We start from the raw sequence: 11,395 nt of genomic DNA, 5'->3' as shown, positions 1-11,395 counted from the left end.
GACTACCTTACCCAGCATCCTGTGAGGTGCAGCTGCTGAGGTGAAGACATTCACTTCCAACACATAATCTGGTGTTGAAAACCTCGTAATGCAGCTAAAATGTTACAATATACTAACTGGACCCTGGATTAAAATGTCCTTTTGCCCAGTGCTACCATAATTAGCATCATTTTTCACTGTTGTTCAAATGTCTCAGATAAATTGCTGATGAAGGTGTACTAATGTCACACTTGCTTAAAATTGTCCTGTTTGCTAAGAAACATCCATATTACTGGTCACGTTATTGTAGAGTCTACTTAGAGAAGACTTAAAGGGATGGTAGCATTTTTTTTTAAAGTGGGGTTGTATGGTCTACAAATAGCCCCTAAGTACTTTAATTGCAGTAGAAGACTCTCTGCACTCCTCCCGTTTGCAACGCCAGCCCATAGCCCTGCCAGAGATTTACAACATACAGTGTTGTGAACAGACCCAAAGAAACAGCCTATAAGAGGTTTTTACCTAAAAAAAAAAAATACACAGTTCCATTGTTTGCTATAATATAATTTTTCCAGCCCCTCAAAGTGCAGGAAAAACACAGTTTTTATTTGGACCTAACCAACTGCTGATCGGTGGGTGCTAACCCTGGGCGGAGGGATACGTGAGTTGGTTAGGTCCAAATAAAAACTGCGTTTTTCCTGCACTTTGAACGGCTGCAAAAAAATTATATTATAGCGAACAATGGAACTGTGTGTTTTTTTTTTCAGGTAAAACCTCTTTTAGGCCGTGAAAATAGGCCGTTTCTTTGGGTCTGTTCACAACACTGTATGTTGTAAATCTCTGGGCAGGGCTATGGGCTGGCGTTGCTAACGGGAGGAGTGCAGAGAGTCTTCTACTGCAATTAAAGTACTATTTGTAGGGGCTATTTGTAGATCATACAACCCCACTTTAAAAAATAATACTATCCCTTTAAGTACAAGAACACAATGACTTTCTTTCATTGTGGCACCGTTGTAATCTATCTGGGTTCTCCTTCAGGAGTGACGTTTAGCCTTGAATTTTTTGTTGTCTTGTGAGTTTGTTAGATCACTTTTATTTCAACTCTTTAAATGCAAATATGCATTGTAAAAATAAAAAAACTCTTAAAAAAAAAAATCAATTATTTGCCGTAAACATTTTGAAAATCTGTCAAATCAAACTACAAACATTAACCTGTACTGCAGATTATGAACAAACACACTGGGACCAATCATTCCATCTGAGAAGCTGCAACACAGAAAACATTTCATACATTTACTTCTTCTGACAGAAGTAGGGTTGGAAAAGTCCACTTCCTTTCCTCAGACTGCTCTCTGAAGCCACACCTTCACTTTTCCGCGGACGTGGGTGAAGACTCTGGTCGTGCAAGCGGGAGGAGGGAGAGAGAGGGCAGCTTGATTGGGCGTAGGCAGAACTAGACATGAAGGCATCTGATTGGTTTTTCCTTTTCAGAGTGAAAAGCATGGATTGGTCAGAGTTGTGTCAGTCCTGCAGCTGCCACAGAGGTCTGATTATTTTTCCTTCCTATTTCTGAATACATAATGTATTGATTACTCTCAGGATAGAAGGACCATTTCACCCAGTGTAACAAAACGTGTTTCTGAACAGGATAACCAACTAGAACTTTAAATACACACCACTAATGTTAAGTAAGCAGCCATCAAATAAAGAGAATTATTTAATATATCATTTGGCTTTCTTTATTTCCTACAGATGCTCCTGTCCATCTTCTTAATCAAGTACCACATTTTGTAAAACATGAGGATAACATCAAATAACTTATTTGTCTCTAGATAGTAAGTGTGTGTCTGCCTTATGTATGTATAGTAGTATGTATGTGTAGGCACTTGGGTCCTGGGGGGTCGACTGGATCAGATGAGACGGCCTCAGCCTCCGCCCACCAAGCCAGCTGGCCCAGACCAGACCCGGCTGGCTCAGACCAGACCGGCTCCTCTACCTCTGTCAGATGTTAGCTACAGTACATACATTATTCAGGATTATAGGCTTGCACGGTATACCGGTACTAGATTGGTACCGGGGTACTAACGCATTTAAAACGGTACCATACTGCGCTTAGATGGGACCGGTACTTTCATTCTGCGCCGCCGGCAGCGGTGACGTCGCCGCGTGAAGTCGCCGCATTGTAATTTGAGCCGCGAGGAGCGAGAGAGCGAGTCACAAACGAAGCAAGGTGCTTTTTATCATTACCGTTACAGCGCCACCTGTCCATGTGCCTGTGTTTGTGTGTGTGCGCCGCGCGCGAGAGAGAGACGGCCGCTACAGCCTCGTTAATAAGTTTTGTTTTTACCGCGGATCACCACTGGCTGCATGCTCTCTCTGTCTCTCTCTCTCTCTCTCTCTCTCTCTCTCTCTCTCTCTCTCTCTCTCTCTCTCTCTCTCTCTCTCTCTCTCTCTGTGTCTCTCTGTCTCTCTGTCTCTCTCCCTCTCCCTCTCTCTCTCTCTCTCTCTCTCTCTCTCTCTCTCTCTCTCTCTCTCTGTGAGTGAGTGAGCACGGCGAGGCAGCGCTACGCAGAGATGAATTAACGGAACGATATTGCGTTGATGGGGGTGGGGGGAACAGAATCAATTTGGTCTACATATGGGAAACAATAGGTGTGTGTTTGAGTAACATGAACATTTGTGTTTCATTCTATAAACTACTGATAACAATTTCTCCCAAAAATTACAACTGGTCAAAATAACAAAAAAAGATGACCTCAAATAATGCAAAGAAAACAAGTTGATGTTCATTTTTAAACAGACATTTTTTAATTTAGGAAGAGTTCAGATTAATATAGATGGAATGTTAATCCTGCAGCAGCAGTAACTGTTTACTGATTTCCTGTTTTATGGTCCAACATTGTTCTATTAAAATAAAGCCAATAATGACATTTTTTGTGTTCTCTTTTTATGTGGAAAAGTACCGAAAAGTATCGAAAAGTATCGAAAAACATGTTGGTACCGATACCGGTACCAAAATGTTGGTATCGTGACAACACTCATAAAAAACCTCACACACATACAAGTGAAATGTTTTCACATACAGTACACTACAGAGAAATGACAGACTCACACACTACTGAAACACTTTCATACACATGCACACACAGTGTGCTTTTCTTCATGGCTGCTGGCAGACCCCCACCCTGAAATGTTGTCTCTGAAACATTGTCATATGAAAAGACTCCCTGATGAGCAAAGGTCTCCAGATGCGAATGGTGTCTTCATGCAAAGTCCCGATTGTTATGTGAATTAGAGGTGTTTCTGTTCTGGTTGGATACTTAAGGGAAAGAGCAAGAACCTCACTTTGAGTTGATCTGCTCCCACACATCGAGTGTGTTGCATTATCTGTTTCTTATTAGCTATAATTTGTTCATTTTGTACATCACAATAAACTGGAATGTTAACCCTTCATTTCTAATATTGCCTTATAGAGACTTTGTTCTAAATAGTTAAGAATCTGTTATTGGATATTTATTTGGTCTTTAGTTATATGGTAAGTTTCATTTGGTAACATTCATACCCTTAACCTCTGAGTTGAATAGAAAAGATTGAGTATCATGTCCTTTAACCATTGAGTTATATTTTATGACCTCTGAATATCTCAACCTAGGTGTCTGGGCTGTTCTTCTATGTTAAGAAGGTCACTGAATAGTTTAAGTCTATATCTGCCATCCCTGAACTAAGTTCGTCTAAAAGATCTTAGTTATATGGTAAGTTTCACTGGGCACTATTCACACCCTTAACCTCTGAGTTGGACAGATAAGATTGAGTATCATGTTATTATACCTCTGAATACTTCAACCCAGGCATCAGGGCTATTCTTCTATGTTAAGAAGGTCACTGAGTGGTTTAATAATCTATACCATCACTGAACTAAGATTGATTCCAGAGAATTAATTCTTAAAGTGTTTATATTTTAAATGATTGATTAACTTTGAATTCCACCAATATTTCAGAGTAAAGTTATTTTCAAATGGAGTCAGTTTAAACGAGTATTTACTTTATTTTGAAAACCTCATCACGTATTGGGGAGATTGTGTTCAGCAATGTCAAACTTCACACATGTTCCCTGTTTCCTAATTTTAAAAAAATTCTCAATTAGTAATTTAGCAGACATTTTGAATGATTGGTGTGACAAGCTATAAAAGTATGCAGGTAGATTTGTGTCTTTATTATTCAATCAAAAAAAAAAAACACTTTTTCTTTGATTGAAAAGAAGGTTTTTTTAATTGAAAATATATTTTTTGATTGAAGAATAAAGACACAAACCTACCTTCATATAAAAGACAGCTTTTTTATTTCACAGTGATCTTTCCTCTGACCCAACAGAATTAACAGCAGTTGTTACTTTCTCCTACGCAGCATTTTATCTTTTGTTGGTCACACCTGCATTTAGTGTTCCAAACAGTATTTTTTGGTTTGATTCAACTTCTCCTACAAGTACGTCAATCTCGGTATCAGAGAAACTCCTCTTCTCCGCCCTCTTTGCCATGATTTTGGTGTGGGGAAAGAAATCCATTCACGCATTATTAAAGGGATTGTTGCTACCATATATGGTCAATTGGAGGCGTTTCTGAATGCAAATGACCCTAACCATGGTAGTTAGGAACAGGTGGGATTTATCATCACTTTTTAATTACTAGTGTGCGTACGACCGGTGTCCGCACGTTTGATAAATACAGATTTTTTTTTACTTACACACATTCTAAATTTCATTCCTACGACAGAATTTAGAACCTTTTCTACCCTCCTGCAGCAGAAACCTGTCAACCCCAACCTCCTGGACTGAACAACTGAGAGGTTGAGACAACAAATCAAACCAGTTTGGACATCAGTGCAGTTCCACTTCCTGAAAGAATGGTGTCCATGTATGAAGAAGGCAGATGCTGCATCGGCAGCCTTGTAAAAGAGTTGAAGGTCTGGTGGTTTCTCATCTTTATTTAGAGCAGCTCACATGACATTTGGCACAGACCGGCAGCCTAAGTGAAAAGACCCAGCCTAAATATTTGGCCCTGCTTGATAATACATTCACTTTAGTAACAGAAGTATTTAAACTAACAACACCTTCTCAAGCCTCAGGTTTACATTCATCCTGTCAGTTAAACAGCGTTCTGTTCAGTTCAGTTCACACATCACATCCAACAACTCAAGACACAGAGATCCAGATGCACCTGACATCAGTGCAGCTGGAAATGAAAATGTGGAATTTGTACAGAGGATGTAGGAGTCCCTTTCATCATGTCCACTTGTCTCCTGCTCTGCAGAGTGTCCACCAGCATCAGAGCTTTCTCTTAAACCTTGTTTTTATCAACAAACATGAGACGGGGAGGGAGTGAAAGCCACTCATGTGCTACTACAGTTGTGTGTACACACACACACACACACATCATATATTATGTTCATTGTTTTCTTCCTTCTTTGAGGTTTAGCTTCTTTGACATCTTGCTCAGCTGGTGGCGAATGAGAAGACACAGAACTGTTGTCAATGGCATTGATGAGGTTATACTGTAGTAAAGAAGGTGGCCTCATACTGGGCTCAGGTCCAGGATCCCTCAGGTCTGGTACTGATGAGGTCTGGTTCAGGTCAACCTGTGAGACAGTCATGTCTGCTTTTGGTCACTTTGTCCTAATCTCTGAATGTCCCCATTGTCTTTTCTCTTTTATTTGAAGGTTGTTCAAAGACAGACACAACAGTTATGATCAGTGACATGGTGCATTTCTGTTTTCTCAGGGCTTCACTGGGGAAAAAAAGATTATACAAACTTAGCAACATGTGTTTGATGAATTGAGTTCAAGAACCAAGAATGTGTTTGAATTCTAACTGAAGAAATGCTCAAGACTTGCAGCTTTTTTTATATATATATATATCTTTTTCTCTCTGAGCAATCCCTTTTTTCTATCATGCCTCTCTCTCTCTGTCCTCTCTGCCGTTACTCCTCTGTGATGGTGGGCAGGTGAGGGCTGCTGGGTGAGTTGGGTGTGCTCTGTAAATCCGGCCGGACGGGGACACTGGAGACGGACCAAACGTCACTCAGTTCTGCAAAGGGAGGGAAACGTCAAACAGTTTATTATTTCCACACAAAGAGTTGGAATAAAAATTCTCATAAGTAGCCTACGCTTCATTTCCTTGAAGATAATCTGTATCACATTGTCATGATTGTGGTGTTGCACTCATTGCACTGTATCATGACGCTGCTGCTGATGCCTCTCATTGAAGTTTAACCTCCACAGGTAATAAATGAAAAGCTATTTCCTGAAAAACAAATGTCAAGTGACTGGGGGATTTAAAAAAAAAAAAAAAAACCTGTCTTTGATAGGTCAAGATTTCCTCAAAATATTGGCTTTGTAGTGTCATTAGTTTTTCTGTGGCGGCAGATTTATAAATTTGCCTCCCATTGACTCCCATTAAACCACATTTTTAATCTAATTGTTTATACAAAAAAAAACAATCATGCATTCTGTGATGTTAGGGTTTAGATTTGAAGAAAAGTACTTAGATTTTCCATTTTTACAGTTTACCAGCAGATAGTGCTATTTTCCCATTATATAGGCCTGCCTTTGGGAAATACAGGCATGCCAGTGACATCAAGGAATCAAACTGGCATTTCAAGGGTTAAAATCCACAGAATTATTGAATATTTGGTAGTTTTGGACAGAGGAGAAGTGGTTTAAGAGATTTATGCAAAAGAAAAAAAAGCAGAAAAAAATATTAATCTGTTAGAGTTTTTCAGAAGTGGACATTTTTTTCCCGAATTTGTTTCACTGTGTTCTACTGCCCTGTTAAAAAAAATCACAACTTGACATCAACAGTTTGTCATGAGAAAAGCTTCAGTATAAAAAGTTGTGTCACTATCACCAACACAGACAGAATGGTAGCCAAAAGAAGATAAAAATGTTGCCAAAAAGGACAAAAATGTCCCTGATGGGCCCTGAAGGTTAAAATAAAAGTGCCAAATGGTAAAGGTGATTTGTCAATCACCCAGACTGAATGGATAAAAAACATAAATCATTTGTGTATTAATGAATTGAGTAATAGAATTCATCATGATGAAAAAGCACTGCCCACAAACAGCTGTAGAGAAAACTGAGGCTTTCTGGCTTCAGCCAAAGACAAAGAGCTTTGTCCACATCAAACTATTTCCTAGTCTCTGTTGGAGATCATTGGGAGTCATGTCATGTCTTGCAGTTCTTCATGTAAAACTTCAGCCTTTTTAACACTCAAACGAGGCAGCCTGAGCCTCAGCCTCATTGCAGCTACAATGGTGAGACAACAGACGATCCACACCAACGCCGATTCTGGTGCCCACATACATCTCACTCCATACATTACCCAGGGGGCAAAATCCCAGTTTTTTGGAAAACAGACACGGAGCATTGTAAAAGTTTGACACCAGAAATGATATCTAGGAACTTGAAGGATTAAAACCTGGGTGGACAATCCGGTCAACTAGCTGCTGGAAAGCTACAGGGGCCAAAACCCCTTTCTGGGGTCTTTTTGCTGGTGAAATGATGTAAATGCAAATATTTAGGTATTACAACGGCATAAATAGTCATACAACTATAACATTTGGCAGAGAGTATCTTGACACATAGGGGGAGGCATGAAAAAAAGATTCTGGGGTTTGTTGCAAGATATCACCCTCAACATCCCAAAAAAGACAAAAAGTAGGCTACTGTTCGCCTGACAAATTCTCATGAAAATTATTATTTTTCAGAACTTTATGGAGAATATCTATGCCTAACATGTATATAGAAAACTTCCTTAATTCATAAGCTTCCATTTGAGTCCAAGAGCCTTTCTATCTCCAAAGCCCCACTTGCTGTGGCCAACGGTCTTCTCTATCTATCTGTTCACTTTGGGGAGACCAGAAATAGAATGGTTTTTCACAATAGGTGTTTCATTGTTTGGAGCCAGCCTGTAGCTTTCCAGTAGCTAGTAGAAAGGCTATCTTGGACTCAAATGGAAGCTTATGAATTAAGGAAGTTTTCTATATACATGTTAGGCATAGATATTCTCCATAAAGTGCTGAAAAATAATACATTTCATGAGAATTTGTCAGGCGAACAGTACTTTTTTTGTCTTTTTTGGGATGTTGAGGGTGATATCTTAAGATCGAGTTGCAACAAACCCGAGAATCGTTTTTTTCATGCCTCCCCCTATGTGTCAAGATACTCTCTGCCAAATGTTATAGTTGTATGACTATTTATGCCATTGTAGTACCTAAATATTTGCATTTACATCATTTCGCCAGCAAAACTACCCCAGAAAGGGGTTTTGGCCCCTGTAGCTTTCCAGCAGCTAGTTGACCAGGTTGTCCACCCAGGTTTTAATCCTTCAAGTTCCTAGATATCATTTCTGCTGTCAAACCTTTTACAACGCTCCGTGTCTGTTTTTTTGCTTTGCCCCCTGGGTACATCATAAACAAGTAAAGTGTATTGATAATGATGAGCAGAGGCTTCATACAGAGTTTAGCTGCTTCACTAAAGCAAACAGGTCAAACAGGTTCCTGAAGGACTGAAGGACTGACATGCAGGGCGGACATGCAGGTATGGGTTGAAGACCAGGGGGAGGGAGGTGAGGGCTCCAGCAGGGGGGTCAGAGTGGAGGGGGCTCCAGCGAACACAGACGACCTCAGAGGAGTCTGACACACACACACACACACACACAACAAATATGCACACAACACACAGAGCAGGAAATCACTGCATGCAAACAAGAGAATACGTTATGTCTTGTCACAGCTACGTGAAATGAGTACATCAGTATCCACCTTTTTCCGAATGTCAAAAACGTAAACCTGTTTTGCCGGTTTTGCTCTTCCGGTGGAATTTTATGTTTACGTTTCCATGGTTTCGGTAGTGGTAAATGCATGGACTTGTTTCTTTTTTTTTCTATGAAAATCTGTAAAACGCATGGATCATCACAGCAGCTTTTAACGATGGATATCACACAAATTGACATCCGTGTTAAAAGCCAGCGTTAATAGATCCATGCGTTTACCGCTACTATGACAACGACTGAAAACCATGGAAACGTAAACGTACAATTCCACCAAACCGGCAAAACCGGCTTCCGGTTTTGACCATAGATGACGTTCGGAAACTTGTGGATAGCTATGGGACAACTAGCAGCATTTCTGATAACGTTTTCCACAATCACAAGCTAAACATACAACATCAAGATATTGGAGCTGCTTTCCTCACAATATATTTGCTCCATTAAAACCTCAAACCTCAATGAATTCTGATGTACTCATGTTGCTCCCAGGAAACTTCCTTTACCACTTTAGCCAAGTTACACTCCGGAAGTCTCTAATTTACAGATGTCAACTGCGGAAAACATTCCTCACTCTGAGAGTTTTAAGGTTTCTCCTCTCTCTTCGCTGCAGAAAGATCCTTTACAGCCACAACGCTTTTTCAAATCATACAAAGCTGTTTGTGCCCTCATGGGTAGCCTACACACAGCTTCCAGTCAGGATGGAGACGAGGCATCAGCCTCTGTGATGATGAGCAACACATAACAGTGTCCACACCAAGCCTCAACAGAGACATGCATACCTGTCCTGAACTTGCTGTACGGTCCGTTCTCATGAGTCTGATGGCTGCCGGACCAGAAGGGTAAACCTCGTTCTCTCCACCTGTGACACACACACACACACACGTATATATACTATATATATATATATATATTTATTTATGGAAAATATAAGAACATTTAAAGGGACAACAAGGAGTTTGTATTTGGTTGTAAGAGTCTCATATTAATGTGGATGAATCTACGTTACCACTTGTTAATGGGTCCATTTAGATAAATATATCGTTTTGTCTTTATAGTTATTTTGTTATTATTATTTAGTGGTCGACTCGCCCAGCTTTTCCTACTTTCGGTTTCCCGGACGCTGCCCGGCGAGTCATGGGAATAACGCCACCGGATTTATGGTCGGAACTACGACGGTATCTGATTGTCTTCCAACCTCCGACTGTCATTCTTGATCAATGAAAACATTCTTGGCAAATGTTTTAGCTTTCGTCCGTCTTGCGCCGGTCCAAGGATTTCACCGTGCGCGCTGAGGCTCATGTGAAATGTAGTGTGAAAACACTTTGCTTTCCCAAAACTCCTCATTGTCCCTTTAAGAAAACAAAAACTATGCTACTTTTATCTGCAGTTTAGTTTTAGTTTTTAGTTTTGCATTGTTTATTGCAGTTTTTATTTAGTTTTCATTTTCGTTAACTACGATCGCTACAGTACAGAGAAAAAGAAAAAAAAAGACATTTGAATCATGCAAAACATTAAATCTGAGTTGCGAGAGTCACACGGACATATGAAAGCAGTGCACACATGGATCACACGTTGACCTAACTAGTTCACACCACACACATTATGTAAACAGTATATATCTAATATTAGACTATATCTAATAGACTGAATCTCTTTGTTGTTTACATTCTACTTCCGGGTAGAAAACCAGCACGTAATTTGAATGAGATCAATAGTAACGAACGAGAGTTTAGCTATATATCATATTTTTCACACCCTATCACCGTTTAGACAAATCTGAAATGATTGGAGAAACATTACTATTTCTGTGTGTGTGTGTTTTGTGTTGCTATGTGTGGTATTTATTAAGTTTGAGGGAATCACAGTGTCTAGAAAGCATCAGTGGCTCAGCTGACAGGGACAGCTAACGGCAGCTAGGCTAACGGCGGTAGCTAAGCTAACACCAGGACGTCAGCTGTTAAAACCCTCCTGTTGTGGGACACGACAGGAAACTACTCCAGTTAGCTCAGTCATGTTGTAACTCAGATATCCGCTGGAGAAAATATTTTTTCGTGGACCGTTTATTGAGTCACTGAGTTATTAAAGTTAAACAGGTAGCTAACCGTTAGCCCGGCTAATCTATGATAACCATGACTAATTACAAAAATGTGCACACATAAATAGTAATGTTTGTCCAATCATTGGTTTTATAAACTTTACAAACATCAGATTAGTCTAAACGGCGATATAGTGACATGAAAAATTAGATATAGCGAAACTCTCGTCCGTCACTATTGTTCGAATGCTGGTTTTCTACCCAGAAGTAGTTGTAAACAACAAGGAGATTCGTCCTATATAAACACTGAATGTGTAAAATAGGGGACTTTTGATTATATTCACTCCAACACTCGGTGATTTACGGTCTGGATGGTCCAGTAAAACCCACAGAAACAATTAGGGGATGTAATTATGAGAACAGCATATGTAAAAGTCAGTGTGCATGCGTGTGTGTGTGCCCACCAGTGGAATATGAAAATGGCGATGATGATGAGGGCAGACATGGCATCAGCCAGAATCCACATCAGGCTGTATTCCTCTGGAGTCTGGAGGGGGGCGGAG

The 11,395-nt window shown here is 40.0% G+C and overlaps 1 protein-coding gene across 1 annotated transcript in view; it reads right to left on the bottom strand.

Annotated features, from left to right (window-relative positions):
- Positions 1-5,948: 5,948 nt before the first annotated feature.
- The window catches only part of gdpd4a (glycerophosphodiester phosphodiesterase domain containing 4a), a gene marked incomplete at its 3' end in the record, with an annotated part of 28,310 nt that continues 22,863 nt past the window's right edge, over positions 5,949-11,395 (bottom strand). The window contains exons 14-16 of the mRNA XM_083985005.1: positions 11,297-11,379; positions 9,577-9,656; positions 5,949-6,055 (exon numbers count right to left, since the gene is read on the bottom strand). Coding sequence (XP_083841131.1) covers positions 5,949-6,055; positions 9,577-9,656; positions 11,297-11,379 — 270 coding nt within the window. The remainder of the gene's footprint in view (positions 6,056-9,576; positions 9,657-11,296; positions 11,380-11,395) is intronic.

The sequence above is a fragment of the Trachurus trachurus genome (assembly GCF_905171665.1).
Source record: "Trachurus trachurus genome assembly, chromosome: 13".
Classification (NCBI taxonomy): domain Eukaryota; kingdom Metazoa; phylum Chordata; class Actinopteri; order Carangiformes; family Carangidae; genus Trachurus; species Trachurus trachurus.
The sequence above is the reverse complement of the archived record's forward strand: the minus strand, read 5'-3'. Positions and strand labels throughout refer to the sequence as shown.